The sequence below is a fragment of the Trachurus trachurus genome (assembly GCF_905171665.1).
Source record: "Trachurus trachurus genome assembly, chromosome: 17".
NCBI classification, from domain to species: Eukaryota; Metazoa; Chordata; class Actinopteri; order Carangiformes; family Carangidae; genus Trachurus; species Trachurus trachurus.
The window spans coordinates 22,362,540-22,387,152 of record NC_139900.1 but is presented as its reverse complement, the minus strand read 5'-3'; the positions used below and the strand labels follow the sequence as shown (position 1 = coordinate 22,387,152).

Genomic DNA, 24,613 nt, shown 5'->3' with positions numbered 1-24,613 from the left:
GCACACGCTAGAAAAGTATCAAGTTACTGTCTCAAATAAGCCTCAGTGTTTCTTGTAAGATCAATAGTTACAGTGGATCAAAAGTAATAAATCAACCACTGTCTTCACGGTGTGCAATAGAAAAAAGGTGTATGATGCGCGGGGGTATCAAGAACCAGGAGCAAAGCGTCTTATCAAATTCCAGCAGTGGACTCCACAAGACTCATCCTGCATTGGCACAGCTGCAGACCCTCTGGCTGAGACATCCAACATCAGCAGCTCAGAAACACGAGAAAGGTTAGAACAAAAATGCAGATGAGACAACTCCAGTAGAAAACACTGCCTGAATCTCAGTGGTTTAATAAGCTCATTTTCGAAGTGTTGGCAAAAAGTGAGAAAGTGAATAGTACAAGGTTCTTTTCTTAGCTAAAACTTTACCCAAACAGTTGATGTTTACAAAGAGTATACAGATTTAATGTTGTCATGGACATAGGCCCTCTCTACACAAAAAAACTACTTCGGCCCAGGTACAGGGGATTCGCAACAGAAAATTTGCTCAAGTCTGAACATTATCTTCTTTGACGGCTTTTATTCATTTGGGATCATACTATAACCTGCTACAAGATTCATAACTAGAACTAGCTTTTATCAGAAACACACAAAATCTAAACTCTGTGGACTTCTTGTGTCTAGAAAATGCTTTTTAAGTAAAAAAAAAAGTCTTGTGGCAGGAGGCTACAAGAAGTGCTTTTGCTTTAAGAGGGACTTAAACTTCAATAAATGAGAAGCGGGCCTAAAAATTTAAACAGGATGCCTGTAAACCTATCAATATAATAAATATAAATACATCTGAGGTTTTCTACAGCTTGTGAAAAGGACATGACAAAAATAGCTTTGTTGTCAAATGTAATGCATAAATAAAGTTTGATAATAACATTAATTACAATAGTAATAATAAACCTTAAGCTTTAGAAAAAACAAAATACACTTGGCCCTTTCAAATGTAAGGCTCGGGCATCTAAAGCACATCTAGTTTTCTTCTATCTTCACAGTAAACGCACATTGTCACTCCTATGGGGGAAAAATGCATCAGAACCATGTAATGCAATTCATGAAGTAATCACTACAATCTCATGGCCCTGACATCATTTCTTTGGGGTTATAACCTCACAACGTTTTTGCGTAATCATTTGAGTCACATTTTATTGTAGTTGAAAGCTGATTAGCTCAGAGTGAACACTTCTGCCTGAAACTTCATGGGAGAGAACAAAGACTCAAAGATCACACTTCCTCTAAAACCTCATGACCACGCACGGTAAAATCTTAGGATAAATTACTGTGAAAATAACTTGTCTGCAAGCCTAGATCAAAAGGTTGAAAAAACATCACGACTAGAAAACCGTCCTATGTAAATTTGTGACACAGCTAAATGTGGTGGTAAAGAAAAAGAAAACGTCTTGCCCCAGATAGATAGTCCAACCTTTTCCATATTTAATAATTCATTGATGGCTTCTTCCTGAGCAAAAGAAAAAACAAAATGAAACGGAAGAAGAAAACAATCTACAGAGTGTGATGGCCAATTGATAGATCTAAGAATATTTATTCAATGCACACAAGTCATTTTAAAGTCCCAGCCGTAGTTTATAAATATGTAGCCTGACAGGCCATGGAAGCGGAGCAGGAGCAGGAGGAGGATGGGGTCGTCCTTTGTATCAGCAGTAGCCAAAACCGGAGAAGACCTGGAGCTCTCTGTGGTGAGTTGATGGGGTGGAGAAGGAGTGGTGGGAAGCAGGAGAAGAAAATGGACGTTACTCCATGATGGTTCGGTAGATGACGGGCTCAATGTAGTCCTCCCTGTATCGAGAGTTGATGACCCGTTGCCTTTTGGAGTTCTGTTTGACGTTGCTCTGGGAGAAGAGCTCGAAGCGCATGTCTGACGCCACCGACTGGGGAACAAACAACAGCAGGTTTAGAAATCAGTGCTTCACGGTGCTACAGATCTCAAGTCATGGGTCACAACACTTTCTTAGCATAAAAAGTGGATATTAAGTTACCATTCGTGACTTGACTCGCTTGGGAAGATCCTCGTCCAAAGCGTAGATGTCTTCTCGCTTGACAGTGATTTGTGATCCATCCTCAAACTCCACCTGAATGTGCAGGAGCACAGCATTGCTTTACATATCTATTTTATTACACTGCAAATGTAACCACTAAAGCCATATGCTCCAGTTAAACAAATGAATTTCGACATCACACACACTGAGGAGCAAGAATGTAGTTCTACATGAGTCATAATATACCAAAATTTAAGCACGCTCGGGTCAACCACATTTTGAGGTCAATAGAAAAACCTCTGATGTGGCAGGATGAAGTAAGTGAGCCCTTCGGATGCGCTGTATGCACGTCAGGGCAAGTGAGTCATGAAAGAGAGACAGATACAGGGATGGTTTACCAGGTACATGGGGATGGAGTGTGATGCTACAAATTTGGCTCCATATATCAACCCATCAGTCCACCGCACTTGAACAGCTTCTCCTTCGGCCGGTGGACCAAGATGGACGCAGTCACGGTTCTGGAAACACAAAGAGAGTGATGAACTCTGGTTGTGTGTCAAGATTAGGAAACCTTTTGTTTGTGTGTACATCCCTAAACATTGCAACAGTGGATAAATACAATGTGTTAATGATATTGGAAGCAGCTTTATTAACCTCAATATCCTCAGGGAAGAGGTTGTCGCTGTAGGATCCGTCATCGAACACCACTTCATAGAAGGTGGCTGTGGTCAGTTCCACCACGTCGCTTTGGTAGTAGCGGCCGTTTTTGTATTTACAGATGACCTTCTGCCCCACTGCCAGCTCTCGCATGGACGCCTTGTTGCGCTAAGAAAAAGAAAACATGTGTTACAAACCCGACTCACACTGCTTTACACCACAGTAAGGACAGGTCAGTGTTTGTCTGTAGTGGCCAAAATGATACTCAGTTAACATGTACACAAGAAATAATGCTGCTCTCTCTGTGCCTCATTGTACAAAATGCACTCGAGTGTCAAAGCTGAGGAACTACTGGGACAAGTTCAGACTTGTTCTGAAAACCACAACAGCAGAAAGCTCATAATCAGCAGTCGGTGAACATGCATTTTCGTTGAGGCAAACCTCTTGACAGGAGTAAACAGATGTCTGTCTCTCCCAATTAGTGAATTACCAGAGGTGTGCATCAAAGGAAGACTCCCCGCGGCACTTTGAGAGCTATTAGTGTGCTCCGAATCCAAGATAATACTGTAGTGAGTGCATAATTTCCTCTCATGAACTGAAAAATGTCTCATGTTTTCAAAATACCATTATGAGGGCATTCAAATGGCAATGGAATGGGAGGTGCCCTCAAAAAGAATAGGGTTTTTTATGCCAGACAAAATCAAGATAGGATAAACTTAGCTGTTTCCCATAACAAGCATTTCAGTTCTCAAAACAGAAAGTGTTTGTGGGGAAAATACCAGGGGCCTGTACTACGAAGCAGGATTTGAGCTTAGCGAGGTAACTTCAGGGTTAACCCTGGGTTTTCCCTACTATAAAGGTAGTTCACTTCTTACCGGGATACATCTCCGCGGCAACTTATGCTGAACGGCTAACCTGGTCGGGAGCAGGTTCTGTTCCAGATTGAGATCACCAGGTAGAAAAACTCCGCCTCCTGACCAATCATTCTCTTGGAAAATGACATCACCGTAGTGGGACAGTGAGCACACGGCACAGCTCGATCAGCTGACAGAGGTTTGTCAGTCCCTCCGATGAAAACTTACAATAAAACTTATGACCCCCCCCCCACACACACACACACACACACACACACAGGGGGATCGATATAGATAGATAGGCATAAAACGCATCTCTCTTAGAGATGTTCATCTAAAAACTAAAAATACGGGAGTCTGATCCTCTGACGATCAGCGCTCCAAGTTTTTTTTTTTTTTTTTACATGCAATATTCACACACCTAACTCTCTGCATCAAATACACACCACAAAATTAAATGTGAGCAACAGGCCAGTTTAGAAGAATATACTGTGATTCCTACAGAGCCATCAGCCATCATAATGACTGAGCAGTGATTTTATTTCATTTTAATCCCATGAACTCTAAGCATTGTCGCAGTCAGTAATTCTCTGTAGCACTTTCTGCCCTTTGCTGTAGGCTAGCGACTGTGTTTCTTTCAGTTCTTCATGTTGCTGCAGAATGATTTTCTGCTCCTCGTTAGTGAAACACTCCGCTCTGCTGCTGCAGCTGCTGTCAGACCTGTCCATGTCTGTGATTGGTCAGATGCCGCTAACTCCACCCTTTCATGTGAACGTGCTCTGGGAAACCCTGGGTTGACTTACCGAGTTGATAACCACCGTCGTGTGACCGCTTAGCGCGATCGCGATTGTCTAGTTAATTGAAGCCGGATAACAAAGATAGACTTGGGTATGTTGAACCTGCTTCGTAGTACAGGCCCCTGAAGTCACTATGGTGCTGGATTTTCAGATTAACAACATAATCGTAGCAAAGCAATGAGCTCAGACACAGAGTAACCAGTCAGTCTGTATGTATGGAAAATGTCAACAAAATGTAAAAATATTTCACAGGATAATGTACAGAAAAACTGTTTTGCACTTAATTCATTAGCAATGGCCCGACTGGGTTTCTATTCTGTTACCTCGGGTATGACCGGCGATCTGTGTCTGTGGCAGGTGATGTAGACTACAAACGGCCAGTCGTCTGGGTGCAGGAGGATCCCAGCTGCCTGAGCGCAAGTTGGGTGAAACGCCGTAGAGCAGCGTCCATGGGAGCACTGAACACAGCAGCCCGTCGCATCCCTTTTCATCCGTTTCCTGCAGTACACACACTTCTACCAGGGGCGACAAATACAAAAGGCATGGAGGGGTCAAGAGATAAGATTAGCAGGTTAAAGTAAAGGAAGTCCAGAGGAAGGAAAGGAGGAGAAAGGAAACAAGCCAAGAGGATGAGGATGAAGATCACAAAAAACAAGGTATCAAAGGGAGTTAAAACACTAGCAGAGCCAGCCATGAACTAAAACAGATATGTTAGAAGGAAATTACCCTGCTTCCTATTTATTAACATGTGTTATATACACTCAATGAAGTTGGTCTATTGAGATATTCCACAGGGATAAGGATATAACAATGGATACAAGGCCAATGATTGTGACCTAAGCTCGGCATTGTTTATTCAAGTCATTACACTAGAGAAAACAAGTACATGCGCCGCCAGCCTTTCACACTGTTTATTGACAACAAGTTCCAAAGCAGTGTCACTATGAAGAAATGTGTGACTGTGTGAGAGTCACAGACAGACACCGTCAGAGCACAGCGCTGTTTGCCAAGAACTCTGTCTGTACACGAGTCACAAGAGCTTTGACGGATGCTTACAAAAATAGAAGTGACTAGTAATAGCATGAGAAAAAGTAGAATGACGCAATATCTATATATACAAACCACCGTCAACTGGGGAAAAAAATCAGTGTTTCCCACAAATTTTCAGGAAACTGTGGTGCAGTTTGGGGAGGGGGGCACATTTAAACACATTAATGCGATGTAGTGCATTTGTATATCACGTTATTACACGGCTCTATGGTCAGTTGTTATGGAGAAATAAACCCCTTCATGTTGTATGTTCCATACAACCTATCGGGGTTTATTTCTCCATAACAACCTCCGAACTATACATTATCCCTTACTTACAGCGCGATGTGTCCATGTGCCCGTGTTTGTTTGTGTGCCCGTGTTTGTTTGTGTGCCCGTGTGTGTGTGTGTGTGTGTGTGTGTGTGTGTGTGTGTGTGTGTGTGTGTGTGTGTGTGTGTGTGTGTGTGTGTGTGTGTGTGTGTGCACACTAGCGTGTGAGTGTGGCGGGCCGCCACAGACTCATTAATTAATGGGAAACACTGGATGCGCTGGTTGATATGTTTTGTTTTTACCACGCACCAGGGGCGTGTTGTTCGAAAGTAGAATAAAGATAACCAGGATAAGTGGAAAAGCCAGGTTGGACAAAGACTGCGTTTACACGTGCCCGGCTATTTTCATAAACGGACATTTCACCCTCTCTGTTTATAAAAAACACTGCGTGCACACCAAGGGGGCAGTTGTCGGTCTGAGAAGTGAAGCTCACTTCCGCGTTCAAAAAACTGCAATCCCCTCGGCTTCCTCTGGGGGCTGGCTCCAGAAGGGAGCAACTCCAATTTAATTTTTTTGGTCTCAACCGATAGTTTCTACCCCCGCACACACTCTGAGGGGGGTGAATTTTTTTTAAACTCTACCGTTTTACTGTTATTAGGTTTAAAAATCTGGCCAATTAGGGCGCGGAAACGTTGAGTGACAGGTCCGGAGACCACTGCTTCGAGGCCAGTGGGCGGGCCCTCGGCCGACTAACGGCTGCACCTCTCCAAATATGGCAAGTAGAATCCAACATGGCGCGGTTCAAACCCCCGTAGTAGCGGCACAAAACAGACTCCCCCAAACCAATGGGTGACGTCACGGGTGCTACGTCCATTCTTTTTACAGTCTATGGTGCACACCAGTCTGTTTTCAGAAAATGTTTAGTTTACACTAACCCGTGTATATATGCCGTCAAGAGCATGCCAAACCTGTAGGTGGCAGTGTAGCGAGAAGCTCAAGCCCACGTCAGCCAATCAGAATCCCGCACATGATCCCGCATAGCAACCTGATAGCAACAGCAACAACAACAACAACGTCACTTGCCCTCCTTGTGTGTAAAGTTTTTTCATGCGAGAAAGTAACTGTTTAGATGCCAAATATACGGCCAGTTTATCCAGATGACGGCTGTTTAGAAGTTTGCTCCCATGTTTCTCGGAGAGGTGAAGCTTTTTTTTTTCGGAGAAGTGAAGCTCCACCTGTGGAGACAGTGTCCACTCTGCAATGCTGCTCGGTCGGCCAGCCTCTGTCATCCTCCCGGGAACAAAACGATGGCTAATTACCTTACCCGCAGGTTTTAAGAGGTTTACCACCGGCTGGTTAAATTATCTTTAGGAGATAAATGTTGGTCTCATTGATGAAATATCACAATTGTGGCAGTAGTAGTTTGTTTGAATGAAAAGTGAAGCTTCATGTGTGTTAACCATAGACTGTAAAAAGAATGGACGTAGCACCCGTGACGTCACCCATTGGTTTGGGGGAGTCTGTTTTGTGCCGCTACTACGGGGGTTTGAACCGCGCCATGTTGGATTTGACTTGCCATATTTGGAGCGGTGCGGCCGTTAGCCGGCCGAGAGCCCGCCCACTGGCCTCGAAGCAGCGGTCTCCGGACCTGTCACTCAACGTTTCCGCGCCCTAATTGGACAGAATTTTAACCTAATAACAGTAAAACGGTAGAGTTTAAAAGAGTGTGTGCGGGGGTAGAAACTATCGGTTGAGACCAAAAAACGTAATGGTACCAGGCTTTTAAAGCAGTACTAAAGAACTTTCAGTTTTGGTTGAGTTTGGCGGCGCCAGTGGCCCAAAGTGGTAGTGTTTTGCCTGAAGGAAGACTCCGTTTCCCATGAGCACCAGTGCATAGCGCCGTAAACATCCTGATCTCCCGTTGCATGGATATTAACAGAAGACGTCCAAACTAAGTTTCTGTTACCAGCGGATCATTTCACAGTAAACACACATACACAATCAGACGGAAAGGTGCCGCATTGCCTGCTCCTTCCTCGTTGTGACTCGCAAAAGTGAAAGTGAAAGTGAGAGCCGGTGTCCTACCATGCTCCTCAGAGCTGCTTAGTGCCAGTGAAGGCGATACAGACCCCCTCAGGCCATGACAGAGGTGTCATTCAACCTGTTGTAAGTCGATGTACCATCACAAAAGTTATGAAAATATTATATGAAGGTTGAAAAGTTCCTTAGTGTTGGTTTAACATGTTTATTGAGGACGTAAAGTCGGGGTCTATGGAGAATGCTCCCTTCCCGTACCAGCCCCCAGAGGAAGCCGGGGGGATTGCAGTTTTTTGAACGCGGAAGTGAGCTTCACTTCTCAGACCGACAACTGCCCCCTTGGTGTTAACTGTTACTGGACAGAAGAGCAGCTAAGCCTCGGGACTCTGTACAGAAATCACCCCATTTAACGTTCATCAACATCAATAAATAAATGTTTTACAATGAACACATCAGTCTGCATTAAATTGTATCATTATTATTATTTATTTATTTTATTAAGTTATGTAATATGGTTACGGTTAGACGTCAGGGTCTGACGTCGGCTACCCAAATCTCTGTTTTTCTCCGTTTACATGCAAACGTGCAAACGGAGTTTTCCAAAATCTCCACCCTGGCCGGAGTTTTTAAAAAGCATCGTTTTCAGGGGCGAATTCTCTGTTTGCGTCTAAACGGAGGGTGCAAACGATGGTTAATGTCTCCGTTTTTAAAAATAACCGGGTACATATAAACGGGGGAAGGGTCTCATAAGTCCATCCTGGCTTAATTGGTTGTTGGAACGCCGAGCCAGGCTGAGAAGGTGCAGCTTTGTCAAGCCAGGTGTAACTAATTCTCTCGTCAGTAGACCACAGAGATTGATCACAGATTCACCGATGAGAGGACAGGTGTGGCTACTTTCCTACAATCAACAGCGGATCTTGACGTAAGGTGACACACCTCTTAAAAAAAAAAAAAAAACAACTGATTGAATGTGGAAGTAATCCAAAACTATAATCACAACTTTCCTTTCACAAATTAACAGTTGTGCACTTTGCCTTAATGATGAGCAGTGGAAGTTGATACATTGCACAAATCTCTTATCATCTAAAGTAAAGTTCATACAGAACAAATAAGTTGCCAAAAGTGCAACAGGTGAAAATTAATTAAATATAATAACATCATGCAGTCTGGTGCTTCAATAAGTTGCTGATAACAATGTTCAAATGAGGTGTATAAATCATTTAGAAGGTGCCTGCTCACACAATTTTATTCTTGTTTTCTTCCCTCAACCAATATTTAGGCCAATATATTTTGTAACATATTTTATAAAAATAAAAATAAATCTATTGCTATTTTTGCTCCATTGCTTTTTATGAGAAGCCATGTAGTACTAGTGGTCATAGAAAATATCATAGATGGGTCACAGATAATAAAATAGTGAGTATTGACTGAAGAACAGTGTGCACAATTCTGTGCTAATGTGTTTTAAAGATTTCACAAACCATCAGACATATGTACGCCCTTCATCTGAAGAAGCAGGCAGCGCTGGCAGATGCAAAGATTCAGTGTGAGAAGCACATGAATAGGTCTAATTATGAAAAAAAGAAAAGAAAAATAGCCTAATAAATATTGTAAATGTTTCATGTTTTTTAATTATTGTAAATGTATGTTGTTTGTTTAGAAATCAGGCTAATATGTAGGGTACATAAGAAATCAACGTGTTTCATACAGTTATTCCATGTTCTTCTCAGGGTGACTGCTGACTTCACAGATAAAGACAACCGAATCAACTAAGCCTGGCTGTTAGCCTTGTCTGGAGCAGGTTAGCTGCAGAAAATAAATCACCATAGTAACTTGACCAGGATAAAGGTATCCAGCTTTCGAACAACCGACTTGAGGCTAAATTCAGCCAGGATAACCAACATATCCCGGCTTAATCCCTTATCTAGGCCCCAGCACACCAAAAAAAATCAATTTGAGGCACTTCATCTTGATTCTGTGGCGCTGCGTCACACATTGGTCTACGTATGGTAAACACTGAAACTGCTAGCCACAGTGCAGCGACAGTAACAAAGCAAATTGCTGCTAACTGCATTTTTAATTCAAGATTCTGGCAAAGGATCAACAGGAAAAACCTTCATGCCTGTGGCTGTAACACAGGTGTTTGCAGCAATTTCACAGGCTGCCAAACACCTGCAATCATGTCAAAACACACACCAAGTGTAGCAGTTGTAGTTCTTACCAGTCTGAACCGTGGCATTGGTATGGCAGAGAGGTCGACGGGGCTCCGCTCGGTGATGTTGACAAAGCGAGCCTCGAGCACGGTGATGGCACAGAGCACATGAACCCATCTGTGTGAAAGGCAAACATGAAGCACATTCAGGGCAAACAGTTCGATGTCGAGAGAGCACATTGTTTCTACAAGTGCTGGGGCACGTATTCGGCAAAGTGGTCACAGTGTTAATGCAACATGTGCAGCCCTATCTACTGTCAGGACAAAATGTCATTGTGCACACATGAAGCATAAGAATCCATTACTTTCACAACAAGGTTGGAACAATTACTGACAGTTATTTAGGTAAAAAAAAAAGTATCAATATAATTTTATATTAAGTAAATCAGTGGTCAGAAAATTGTGACAGAACTTCTTTTGAGAAAACTGCAAAAACTTCAGTATCACAGTTCCACCTATTGGACAATGGTAACAAAAACAACAGGGATTCAGTAGCGTTCACTGCTGGGACCAGTAATAAATATTGGAAACAAGTAAATTCTACTGTATAGTTTACTACAGTCAAGCCTGTAGTGCATAGAATAGCATACCAACATAATGAATGAAAATACAAATTCTAAAAATAGTAAGCAAATAAAACTTAATTGTGTCTCAAGAACTAATAATTAAATAAAAAAATCTATGAAAAAATTAAAAGAGGTCACTGATACTGCCGGCCTCATTTCTTCAGGCAGCTTGTTCTATGGCTTCAGGGCTCTGACTGAGACTATGTTACCTCTTGTTTTCAGCCTTGGAAACCGATACTAGACCACTGCCCGAGGATCTCAGGCCAGTATGTCCTATCTTCAACAATAAAAAGGAAGCTACTATCTAGTACATTCACACTAGTAGGTCATAAGATAGTTGAATGAAAAAAATCTACTCTAAGTAGTAGATAAGTAGATAAGCAACTCTATTTCCTTGCTTAAAAAGAAAGAAAATAGAGTTGCTGTCCAGATATTTACGGCTGCGACTGTAAGTGTGACCAACAGCCATAGGTGTGTAAGAACTGCACGTATCCATGTGCACTATAAATGTGCGCGAGTGTGTACATGTTTGCATTTGAAAAGTGCATTTAGCTTGAGGGGTTGCATCCACCAGATGGATGTGAGCAGTAACAGACTGAAGAAACAGAGAGACTTAATGCGGTCAGCGGTCAGAGCAGAGTGAATGGTAGCCATGGGTAGCAATCTGCTGTGCACCAACCAGACAGATAATATGCACCGGCTGCTTTGTAAACACCATAAATCCATGTCAAATACGATCTCCTGCCATTACATTCATAAGTTTATGGGCATGATGATGATTTAATTAAAAAAGGAACAGAATCCTATTTTCTTAGAAAATGTAAATATTGAAAAGGGTAACATCTTTCAAGCTGAATGGAGGTTTTCCTACAGTCCACTTAAGATCCAATGACCATAAAGACCACATAATAGCCTTGAAATGTCCTAGAGAACAGTACATCTTCAGTTGTTCCCCCATGCTGCATTAGTGAAAGGAAATGAATAAATACATTCTCCTCTACAGTGGCAGCGCTTGTGTCTGCTGTTGTACTCACTTGTCATTGTTGGCTCTCTGCAGAGCGCCGCCTCTCAGGGAACACAGACAGCAGTCCTACAGGAGAGAACACACAACAGTGTCAGTTATTGTGTCCAACAATACCCCCAACTATATCTTATGGCATCTAAATCACATGTTTGTTGATTATACAAGGCTTTGATGTGTATCATTAACAGCTAAAACTGACAAAAACAGAGTAAGTAAACCACCGAGTGGCACTCTCACAACCATAAATACACAACCACCAACAGGTTCAGTAAGAGGAAGACGTGCAGTTGTTGTCCGACAGCAGCTTTGAACTGGCATAGCTGTTCCTGTCTAATGCCTTTCTCCACTGGCATTAAACAAAACACTTACAGGAGGACAGGACACACTTTAAAGACTGCTGACTGAGTATATCCTGGGAAAGCAAGAACTGGTTACAGTTTGCCCAATTCCTCACACATGCCTGTGAGTCTTATCAATTCCCATTATCAGTGTTGCCATGTTTTCATAGGCAGACTGCCCTGCTCTCTCATTACCCAACAGCCCCATGGACCAAATTAAATTGACATCTTTGGGCATCAGTCCACACAGTTTACAACTGATTTTAAACAGTCAGTCAGGGTTTAACTCTAAATTCATGCAAGATGGAAAAGCAATGTAGTGCAGTGTAGGATTGAGTTTACTGTCTCAGTAAATGATATGCAGCAGGTTTTCAGCCAAGCTGTAGCACTAATAGTATTTTATATTCAAAGTTGTATAAAATTAATTTTGGTAGTTTCAGTTTGGATGAACCCGATGCAGCTAATAAATCAATAATAAAGATACAGCTTACAGTATTGTATCTCTGTAGATGTCCTCAAAAAACAGATGCCAAATAGTCACAATGTTCAATCACACTGAAGACAGGAGCAGTGTTGAGGCATCACAGTGAACTACACAGTGGCACATTGCCCACTAGTGGTGAGGTGTTTGTGTCAATATTGGGCCACATTCCCAGAATATGTTCTCTATTGTTCTGAGCAGTAAGGAATGCTGAAAACAAAGGAAATATACAGATTCATTCACACAAACTAAGTTGGGGGGGGGAAATTCCCCAAACAATAACACACGAATGAAGGGAACACTCTCACAGCCTTAGAACAAAGGAAATGATCCCATAGAGAGCCCAGTTTATTTAAGTGTGACAAAAGGAGAGCTGCTGCTCTAACTGTCAACAGGCTGGCTTTGTGGTGCCAGTGAGGTGCATGGTAGTTTAGATTGTGCTTTCAGTAGTGCACATCAAAGTCCAATTTTTTGTTTGGCACAGAAAAATCAATAGAACTGCAGATAAACTAAGATGCAGTGTTTCTTCTACATTCATTTACGAGTGGCAGGCCGCCATTCCTAAATCCTAGCCGCCTCTCCTTCAAATTTCTTTCTTTAAATTTTTTTTTTTTTTATTGTCGCAAACACACCACCGCCGCATGTCTCCACCTTCACAGCAACAGAGTCCTGCACTGGGTTGGGTACTCGTGACTACTAAGGTAAACTACAGATAACTATCTTGCTCAGTATCTAACCTCGTCTGCACCTCGATGCGCACGCACCACAGCGTGTTTTTCCACACAGTGACAGAATAACAACAGTCTCAGTACAGATCAGTGGTCGCTGTTGCCACACTGAAGATGTCATCATGATACCCACAGGAGCACCATGATCTCAGCTGCAGCAACACAAGTATGTTCTACACACTGGTCACAGTTACCGTCAACTATTGCCACGACCGCTGCGTGTTTTTTTTATTTAGTTTCTAGCCCAATTTTGTCGAACTATGTTTCAAGAAAACAAACAGCTGCAGGCGTGGTGCATGTAAGGTCAGTGCACTCACTTTCAGTTTTGACTGAAAATCTATCAATAAAACATCTCTGGTTTTTACAACCACTTTCTGTTGCTAACACTTCATGGTGTGTGAGGCTGCTACTGCTCTCTCACCACCACTGCTGCATCACTGAGGTCTGTTAACATGATGAGCAGTGAAGACGATCCGTCTGACACAGAAATGACAAAACGACTATCTGCTATGTAGGTGCCCAGGCCCAAATGACTGACCTCGGTGACTGCATCAGCCTCACAGCGGGCACACAGCCAGTCGTCCAGGTCTGCTCCCTCGTCTGACACACCATAGCAACCTGAACAGGAACAGAAAACGTGTCACACATTCGCTTCCCCAATGCTTCATGTGTGATTGAATAAAAAGTTACGGATTCTTTTTTTTCTTGCCTGTACCCTGTGTTGTCAGCACTCATACCTTTTGTTATTTACCGAGAAGAGAACTTTAATTCATGAATATTTAACCTCAAATTATTTGTAATCTGAGGTCAAAACATTGTAAGACATGCCCCGAGAATATAAAGGGGCTCTTGCCATGAGAGAGCAGTGTGCTGGGATGGACCAGTGGGTGTTTGTGTACCGCTGGATTTGACCGTCTCAGATTAAATTGAATGGAACAAAACAGATTAGACTATAAAACGACCAGGCCACGGAGGGATCACATGAGAATAAGACATTCTAGGAAAATACTGTTAAAATTAAACCGATACAATGAGAACATATTCCAAATAAGACTCGTATGCACACTTCAAACAATTCATTTCAACAGCCTGTGTGTGCGAGACTCTTAGCAGTGCTGTCTGAATCATTTAATGCTTTGCAGGTGTGTCTGTGTACTCATCCATAATGCAGTGATGGCCTTTGCTGATGGCCATTTGTGTGAGTGGTGCTTTCTGAAGAATAACAAACGACCTGAATGTACTGTATGTGGGATATACTTCATCTTACAGCATGCATTGTTTATCAGCTACTTGACAGAAAAAAAGGGGGGCCTTACTCGTGTGTACACGGACGGAGCACTGAGCACAGCTGATGAGCCGACTAGTCCCATCCTCTGCTACGTTGGGGTTAGACAGCTGTCCCTCTTCGCCATCGTTCCCCGGTTTGTAAGTTTGGGTGTTGAAACACATTTCTGGGATGAGTGGCTTGGACCACTGGTAGCCCCCTGGCCGGTTCACCAACATCACATCGGAGCTGTCATCACTGGACTCGGACTTGCGGTGGAAAGAGAAAATCCAGAGGCTTCTTAATACATTCATTCATTCATTCATTCATTCATTCATTCATTCATTCCATGCTTTTTATTATTTGCTGATAAGTCTGGGTCAAAGGTCGATTGACATAAATGCCTGTATATTGATAAACTAGATTTGTAAAAACATAAAATGCTTGTAGTTCTCACTTGGTGGTAAGTGTGGAACATCAGGCAGATGGAGCAGTAGGGGGCCTGCTGACCCATGCTCTTGTTGTACTCTCTCTCTGCCTCAGGGTTGTATGGTCGACACTGCCATAGCTGGGTTAGCGGCTTTGCCCACTCCTCTTTCTCCTCTTGTTCAATCTCCATGTCCATATACACATCTACAGAGAAGCACAGAGGCAAAGTTGCAAGAAAAATATCGTGTAGTGTAAACCGTGCCAGGACTTGACATTGTAAACTTCAAGATGCTTGGGAATGTGCCACTCAAATGCTACCATTACATTAAAAAAGGAACACGAATGTGACATCTACACTGATAACAGTCAACAAGGTTGTGTTTACCATCGTCACTGTGCACCTCTCTGATGAGAGGATGGTGGCGAGGCAGCTTACGTAGCTCCTCCTGCTGCTGCTGCTTCTTCGCCACTGACTTGCAGTACGACTGTTCTTCTGCCACCTGCTGGACCAACCAGTGTATAGCAAGACAACACTTCAAAACAAGAATTACACCTGAACTGCCATGATGTTTCTCTGTTTTGAGGCTTATTGGGAGCTCTGCACTGGCATGCATATGTTGTCTGGTAAACACTCGGTTCAGTTATTGCTGTGAGAAGTCAATCACAGCTATTAGCTACTTACATGATGATTCTGAGCGATCACCTTCGTCTCATTGTGATTTGGTTTCGTGACAGGAATGGTGTCTTTCAGGATGACAATGCCACTATCCACAAGGGGACATTGGTTGCTCTGTAGTTTGAAGAGCATGAACAACATCGAAAGTTCATGACACATTTTAGAATAATGTCGGATTAATCTGTCAATTGTTTTGTGAGTAAGAGTTAGTAATGATGCTGAGCTCAGAGAGATTAGTAAACCAACACATGCAAGGAGAATACACCAGTACAGAGCCACCAAAAAGTCTTAGTCCCCATGTACACATCTGTACTACATAGACACCTGTTAACAGATGTTTAAGCTTGACTAAAATGACGACGCATGCACCACACACAATTATCTGAGTTAAAGCATGCATGTGCCACTGATAATGATGAAATTATAACAGAATTATAAGAAGGGAATCAAACCAGGCACAGTTCAAATCAGGGACAGTAAAAACTAGGGAGAAAAAAGCACATTTTGAGGTCGCATTTAAAAATTCATAGACAAAGAAAAAAAAGACACTGACCTTTCGCTTGTTGTTCTTGGGAGATTCAATCTCTGTTTGACTCGACTCTTTAGGTTCTGTTTGAGTCTCTAATGACACAGACGTGCTGGTTTCCTCAACTTCAGGTTTCTCTTCTTCAGTTTGAGCTGCCAAAGATGTTGATATTACAGGTTTGTCTTCCTCTTGGTACGGCTCCGAAGGACTCTGTGCTTCCAATTCCTTCTGTGCTACTTTGGTTAGAACGACTTTAGTTTCTGGCTGCGGCTCTGCTCTTTCACATCTCTGTGCCTGAGATGACGACTTAGCCTGTGTGTGAGACTGTGTAAAGGTTTTGTGCTGGAGATGACGGGGTTGATGCTCTCTGGCGTAGCTGTGCACCTGGAGCTGTGTGTGAGGTTGTCGCTGCCGTTCCAGAGTGTAGCTGTGCACCTGGAGAGTGTCTTTTGGACTTAGAGTCCTGTGGAAGAGCAGACTGGCTACCCCCATTTTGCGGGCAGGCTGGGTCGACGTTTCTGTCCACGTAGGTGCCACAGATACCGACAGATGTCCGTTTCTGCCCTGGGACTGGGATGAAATTGCAGGTGCACGAGTCTTGGTATAATGAGGGGGGCGGCCTCCATCACTGTGGCTTTGGGTCAAACCCCGGTGAAATGGATCCATTAAAGTGAGCTTGGTCGGTGTGACAACCAGTTTTGGTGGGCCTGTAATATAAATTCAAAGTCTGTCAAGAAGTGAAGGTTAAAAAAACAAAAACAAAACAAAAACATTCCATTTCATTTTTCTTCAACATAAAACCCAACTGTGTCTGAAAGTTCATATGCAGGGAACACACAGTCCAAACAGTACATGTAGTGTGTTGTAGTAAATGGTTATTTTGGACAGAGCCTTTACATTGTTATCACCCTATAGGAAACTAGTAATACACAAGTAATTGTACCTTTATTCCTCTTGCCATCTTGTGACATAGTACGTGGAGGTATAAGGCTTAACCGGGGACGCTTCCCATACTGCTCCTCTTCCTCATCTTCATCCTTGGGAACAACCTCTTCAGGCAACTCCAGACACACCCTGTGTCTCTTGGTCTCTATCCTCTGTGTACTGCTGAGGGTTGACCAAATAAAAACATGGGACAATTTATTGGAAACAGCTGAGAGCACCTTGGTCTTGTCCTTTTGATTTTCATAACCAGAGACTGTATACTACATGGTATAGTAGGTTAAAATACATGTTTTGTTGCCTTGGCATGTAATAACTATGAAAGCACAAAATAAAAACAATAAAAGCATAAGTTGGAGATTGATAATAAATACTGGTTAAAAATAAAATTGATTATGCATCTTACTAAAACTTGAGTCAAGTTGAAAACAGAATTTAAAAAATCGTACAAAATAAATTCAGAAAACAAATTCCCATCAGCTGCAATCCCAGAAGAGGGCCAGCGCATCTCAAATGACTTACTGATACACAGTGGTGTGCAGTCAGGGGTAGCAGGGCCAGCACTGCTAGCCCTGTCAAAAAAATAATAATTTTTCATAATTAAAAAGTGATTCTGAAATGTGTCTGGAGTCAATTACTTGTTCAGTACGCAACTTTATCCAGAAAACGATTGGTTTTGTGGAACTCAAATTTCCTATGTCCTATAAACGCATCACAGCTCCGTTCCTCGGCTGGGGCCAGCTAGCCTCGCATCACCAGGCTCTTCAGACAAGCAAAGAGCCTGGTGTCCGTTACCTTGAATTTCGTCTGCATTCTGGTTCCTGTCTGTAGCGGATACCGAAATCACCAAATTCACCAAAATAAAAGTGTTCACCAACATAAAACTTATAAAATAAACATTAACTTGTAATACAATAAAAGCAAAATGTTAACTTAATGGCTCGGGGACTTTCTTGTAAATTATATTCCTTAAATTAAAGAGTTTTACCGCATTTTATTAGCTCGGTGCTTTTATTTTGACGGAAAGGCCTGTCTCTCTCGCCCTGGAGCCGTTTCCTACCAAAACAGCTTGTCAACGGCCCCAGACTAGGGGCCAGCAGTAGTTGCATTGCTAGCCTTTGGTCGAAGCTGGACGCTGCTATTGGGTTAAAACGTTGAGTGACAGTATCATCAGCCAATCAGATTTTGATGTGTTATTGACAGAACGCCCCAGGGCCAGCGGAGTTTCTAGTGCTGGCCTTGGTGTTGTCATTGAAATTAGCCCTGATTGAAAGGCCACCGCACGCTACTGCTGAAACAAACAATATGAATATCACACTATAGTGTATATATATTCCATGGAGTTTTTCCTCAGTCGATGTGAGGGTCTAAGGGCAGAGGATGTTCTTATGATGCTATGTGAAGCCCTTTGAGACAAACTGTTTGTAAAAACGGGCTATACAAATAAAATTGCCTTGCCTTGCCTATGACTGGCCAGCTGTGAAGTGGTGATATGGTACAGGGGGTTTTAACTTCTTCCTAGCGCTCTTTTTTAATTTGTACACATCTCAATGTGGCACTTGCAAAACCAAATACAGCACTCTGAATGTCTTTCTTAAGTGACTGTCTGAAAATGTGCAGACATTTAAACAATACTGGCTCTTCACCCTCTCAGAGAAGAAGGTTCCTAAAAATGTTGCGTTTGCATACCCAAGTGGTACTTTGAGCTATTAATAAACAGTTACTAGTTTTGTTGAGGGTAATTAGCACAGATGATTAACTCTAGTCCAATGACGCTACAAGACTTTCCATGGCTGACATATCTGCAGGTATCCCCAACAGGAAGAGCAAAATAACCAGAAGCACTGCCTCTCACTACACATGTACTACATTTGACTATATAAACTATTCAAAACAGCTTATATGATAGGGCACTCCATCCTGCAGTAAATAACTCACCTCTTCCGCTCTCCGTCCTCCCCACAGCTCTCCACAGAGCTACTGTTACTGTTGCTTGTGATGTCATTGAAAGAGTCCCCCAGGAACTCCCTAGCCTCTGGGGTGGGCCGCGAGTGGTTGATGGGCAGCACATCTTTCCCTTTGAGCCACTGTTCATAGCGATCAGGCTGGAATTTCTTCACAAATACGTCCATGGAAATCTTCACCATGTCCTTCCGGCATGAGCACTATAGGCGATAAAAACAAAAAGGTTTTGATTCAACTTTTTAAATATTGATTATATATATATTTTTTTAAGTCTTAAAAGTACACGTTTCAATTCTCAAGTTTAAGTGTGTGTTTTTTTTTTATTATGATCTTCCTCACCAAAACTGCTTGCTTGCCGTATTCAATCCATCTCTCTGTCGCAAAGTTGGTGGACTCAGCACAGTTATAGCCGTGGTTGAAACCAGCATGATATGCGTAGGGGAACGTTACCATGAACTCACCAGCCTCCTGAGTAATCTTCGCAAGAATAAAAAAATAAAAAAATTAGTGACTGATGTTTAAACACTTCACCTGTAATAAAGAGATACTCTTCACTTACCTTTTCAAATGGAATGCCATATTTCTTTAGGATAGAGGGAGAGATGAGAGTCATCTTGTGCCTCAAAAAGGCCTCACAATTTTGGGAACTGCCAGGAAAGAACCCTAGAAGAATAAATAAACAGATGTTAATAACTTGTAGGTTATAATAACATAGCTTTATAATAAAATTTAAAAATCTACAGAAATTATTCTACTGCTTTTGTACCTTTAGCCAGACGCTCCAATCTTTTCCCATGCTCCGGGGGAACACAGTACCTGCAGACAGTCAAATGACTCTTCTCAGACACAGTGAACAACTAGCTGTTATTCTTTTCAGCCAGTCATTAGCTACATCATAGATAAAACACAACAGACAGTATCCACACATCTTGAGTGTTTATAAACAGTTTAATACTGTTTAATGGACGGATGTTAAGCATATAGTTTTACCATAGCGCCTGCATGGCCAGTTATATGATGGCATGTTATATAAGAGTATGAAATGATGTACAGTGTCCTAGAGGCCTGAAGGATTTTTCATCAACATTGGGAGTGGCATTTGACAGTTTAGGGAAGTTCAGACTGATGACAGCCGGGGTGTGGTACAGATTACACCAGACATTTTACAAGAGTATCTGTGGAGCACTACTTTAGTCTAGAGAACTTTAGACCTTCAGAGCTTCCCCTTACTTTTGAACAAAATTAATGTTTAGAAAGAGTCTGTTCAGAATAAAATATAAAGATCCATTTAACAAGCAACAGAACCTATTAACATTCTGATATCTCATCATATCAGAAGCAACTTTTTGACCTGTCTCAGCAACAAATTCTCACAAGAGCTCACAGCAGGTCTCTCTGCTCTTTGTTGGTTGTGGTTTCACTGCTGCAGGGCTGCAGATGTCACTTTCCGACCACAGAAGTTCAGAGAGACTTGCATGTAAAAATAAAACCTGAAAATGTCTTTGCTTAATAAAACTATTAGCAATTTAACTGTTTTGGGGGGAAAACTGTTCTATTATACTGATATGATCTTGCAATTGAGCCAAAAAAAAGCAGCAAGATTGGGTGCAGATTAACACTGTATCTAGTCTTGTACATTGTAGTTGTGTCTTCACATAAACAAGAAATCACACCCACCTAGGAGATGGAAAGTGTATTTCATATCAATGGCACTGCATGTAATGTGTGATCTGACTGAGGTCTCCTACTGCCCTGAATTGTGTTACTAGTGTTGTCCCTTTCATGCAACTCACTTTGGATAAGAGTTTCTGCCAAATTAGTAAATGTTAGGTCTAAATGTAAATGTAAACCAAAGCCTCTTGAATAGGATGTGTGCCTCACAGATGTAGCATCAGTCAGTACGTTTACATGCAGAGCTTAATCGAGCTATGCTCAAAATTCGATTTTGGCGTCAAGTCGGACTTCTGTCCTTGTCTCAATATACATGCAACTGAGAAAATCGAATAACTGACGGGGTCCGCCCCCTCATGCGCCGCCACCTGTTGTTTCAGCGGGTTAATACGCCGCCTGTCCTGTTGACTTTTCTGTCACCTCGTAAAAAACTGAATATAAACAACTTAGTAAGCTCTCTCTCTGCGAGGTTCGGGCGGCTTCTCTGCTCCACTTGGTGCCGTCTCTACGGTTGTGGAGCATGCGCACATGCATTGTCCAGTTATACTCCGACTAAGGTGTATACATAACGGAGAAAATCGAATTCCAATCGCATTATCTGGTTGTCTTAATCGGAGTTCTCAACTCCGATTTCAGTCGGACTAAGGTGTTTACATGCACTTCAGTTATCCAGTTATAGTCGGATTAAGGCAATAATTCGGTTTTTTCAAGTGTCATGTAAACGTACTGACTGACACAAAACAAAAGGTCTGCTATTTAGGTGACAAATGGTCTTTAGTTATGTAAATGACAAGAAGACAAACTTTTAGTATTGACCTGTGCAGACATCCTTTACTGTCTGCAATATAGGTTTAAAGCAGATGGGAGAAATCAATTTCATAATATTTATATATGAGTGTTATGCAGTTATGCAAAAATGTGTATGAATTAAAAGCTTTACTTATATGTTTGATGAAGAAAAACACATGTTGCATCCTTACCATGACTTGGGCTCTCCAAAGTGCAAGTAGTTGATACTGTAGAGGTCCATGTCCTCCGTGTGCCAAGCGAAGGTGGTCTTCCACATGCCGAAATACAAGTAGGGTGTATTCACACCCTCAATAGTGATGCCACTTTCACACTCAACGGTATCCAAAATGGTGTTCAGGCGGCAGATGTTCCACTCTTTAATGTCCTGCAGGAGCGCAGACAATACATGAAACCGTTACATACAGCAGTATGATTGGTAATGTTATCAGTATCCTGTTTGGATACTGATTTTTCACAGATGCACAGTCAGCAATAATAAAGACCACTACTGACGGATATTTGAGACAGCAACAACTTCCAAATGTCAACTTACATGGTCATAAAGCGTTCCATTGACATCTGCTCCATATATAGGAGGGTTAAACGTCACATTTTTCCAGTACTTCCTCTCCAGCTCCTCAAAGTCATCATAACGTGGACTACAGAATCTAGAAAAAAGGTATTGACAACAGTTAATTAGATCCTATACGAAATTAACTTTTAGTATTGTCAAGTTAAGATGCTGTTGATTGTATTCATCAGCAGATAATACAGATTTTCTAATACACAGATGGTTTAAATGTCTTTGATTTTGCACTTCTTACTTGTCACTGTTGGCAATCTTGCGAAACTCTTTGACAGTCATTGCCTTTTTCTGGATGTTATATTGTGTAAAAAGGCCAGACTGGCCCGTCACCACCTGCTGGATTGGTGCAGGAATCACCAACTCATCTATGTCGTCATACGATCCTCTAGGCTTCCATTCCTTTGGTGGGACAATCTTGAAGAGGTAAAGTGAACAGTGAATTACTGTTTTCTTAATACTATTTTTTTTATCACATTGACACATTTCTGAGCAAAGCTTAAGAGGGTGTATTGTACACATGTTTGCAACATACAGCAAACTGAACAAATAAGATGATGAATAGCTTTGTGATTTCAGAGAGTAGGCCAGTCATTGATATATTCAACTCATATTTACATACAATTTCATTCCCACAGGTAAATACAATCAATACAAAGGTTATGACTGCACTGTATCAGTACTTACTTTAGCCAGGCCAGCTTTGTGTGCACCCTGGGACTCCATATATGCAATGTAGCGGCTGAAGTTTTTAAACTGCTCAGCAGAGGGGTGAAAAGTCATGATCCCCTTGGAACCATTTTGGGAAACCACATCTGACGCCATCCTAAAAACTCAGTGGCAGCGCCTGCACAATGTAAATGGGGAAAATTTTTTGATTTTATTACATGGTATTTGATTTTGTATGGTTATAAATAAACTACTGCATGACTCATTTTGTCTGGATCAAATGTTATGGCCTAGACCCTGGAGGCTTTATTAATTACCTGCCAAAGAAATCAACACCTCTATATTAAAATAAATCTAAATGATGTGTTGTAGTGATTAGCTGTAATATGATCACACTGGATATTTCAGAACATTATTTTTCATGATTGATGGGTTAGGCTTATGTTTAAATAACAATTCTGACATTACAGATGTAATCCTACTATCTTTTGCTTTACATCAATATGCAACAGCGATGTACGATATATAATCACACATGTTACGAGTGTGTATCATCGTTGTGGCGGGGAACAGGGCTGGTCTGGACGGGGCTGGGAAAAAGCTTTGGCCGCCCCTGATTGGTTAAACCCGCGTCTCTTTAATTCGGCCATACTGTTGAAGCCCAGGCAGTTAGCAGTAGCTTCAATGGAACATAGCATAGCATTAGCTAATATAGATAGCAAAGCACTGGTACCGATATCCTGCTCGGCCTGGGCCACCAACATGACACTGCAAATGAACGTACAAATGACCACTGATGATGAACACTGTCACCGTCTTTCGTTGGTGTCTCAAAGGAAAGAGCAACAATTACAAGACAGTTGACGTTAGCTAGCTAGTTCATGCTAACACCGTGATGGGATGCGACTATATCCTGCATCACAGTATCCACCATGGCTAAGTTGCATCCTTTCCAGTTTAATTTTTGTAGTGAGCCCTCAGCAAACTTAAACTAAAACAGCACCGATTGTATGGTCGCAAGACTTTTTAAGTATTAAAATCACAGCTACCTTAATCCCAAAAACGCCACACAACAAGTGCTGAGTTTGACAGATGATACGAAAACTGAAACTATCATTCGCCAAGTCAATGATGTCTGTTCCAGGAAATAGACGGCAGCCGACCCCTTCCACCGACATTAGCCACAGAGCAGTTCCGGCTAGTTTAGCCACCAGACTAGCCTTGTGAGTTGGGAAGCTAACACTGAGGGACGGCCGTTAGATAACTCGATATGCTGATACTTACCACCTGCTCTCTGTTAATCCAGAAGTTGTCCTCGGCTTTCCAGATACTTGGAGATCAATAGAAACGGTAAACGAGAACAGAAAAGAAAGAAGACAGCTTGGAAACTAAGCCCCCTGTGAGTAGATCACTATCCTCCATTACCACTTCTACGCATGCACACGCACCTCGGATTTTGTTTACCACCACACGCATGGGACACGCTCAGCCAATCAGAGGGCGGCCCCGGTGGCTCATTAACTCAAATTTAGTTTTTTATAATGAATGTTAATAACTTGAGGAACCACACAACTACTGTATTATCCAGATTCGTATTTTAAGTGATATAGAGGATATGGCGGTTTTCCAATGTAACAGAAATTATTATATAATAAATGTCTCATCTCAGTCATTGTTAAATGACCCAAAGGACATCTGTTTCATACTTAAATTTAGAGAAATACATAGCCTATTATGTGAGCATAGGGATTAGCTCTTGTGCTAATAGGCTAAGAAGTTTGATTAGAAATGGTTACAAAATTTAATATAATAAGTTTCCAGGTATAGTATAGTCCTTGTGTAAATATCTAAACAAATAATCTGGTCAAACTATTTTTTTTCCCTATATTGCCTATAATTTTTGTTTGATTTTTAATTTTTCTATTTGTAATGAAAGGCAGATCACATTACAAACAAACAAGAATCATCTGTAGACAGTGAACATATGTTTTATTTCATGCCAGGAAAGGCACATTCATACACAGAATCCAACTGTTTTCATAGGCTATATAATGTTATATGCATCTACACTT

The 24,613-nt window shown here is 41.8% G+C and overlaps 1 protein-coding gene across 6 annotated transcripts; it reads right to left on the bottom strand.

Moving 5' to 3' along the window:
- Nucleotides 1–328: 328 nt before the first annotated feature.
- On the bottom strand, nt 329–23,969 carry LOC311001245 (lysine-specific demethylase 4A-like). Of its 6 annotated transcripts, none has more exons than XM_083992279.1 (23): nt 23,826–23,969; nt 22,560–22,719; nt 22,114–22,289; nt 21,843–21,957; nt 21,481–21,674; nt 19,596–19,645; nt 19,389–19,492; nt 19,169–19,306; nt 18,803–19,029; nt 16,866–17,029; nt 15,950–16,629; nt 15,403–15,510; nt 15,106–15,223; nt 14,749–14,924; nt 14,344–14,560; nt 13,566–13,645; nt 11,491–11,546; nt 9,900–10,008; nt 4,665–4,856; nt 2,688–2,858; nt 2,432–2,551; nt 2,034–2,126; nt 329–1,925 (listed from the first exon to the last, which is right to left on the bottom strand). In XM_083992279.1, the coding sequence occupies exons 2-23, from the start codon at nt 22,695–22,697 to the stop codon at nt 1,788–1,790; spliced, it is 3,564 nt and encodes a 1,187-aa protein (XP_083848405.1). In that variant the 5' UTR covers nt 22,698–22,719; nt 23,826–23,969; the 3' UTR covers nt 329–1,787. The 6 variants fall into 6 exon arrangements, with proteins under 6 accessions (XP_083848405.1, XP_083848406.1, XP_083848407.1 ...); XM_083992280.1 differs by having other exon boundaries at nt 15,106–15,220; XM_083992281.1 differs by having other exon boundaries at nt 16,866–17,026.
- Between the last annotated feature and the right edge of the window lie 644 nt (nt 23,970–24,613).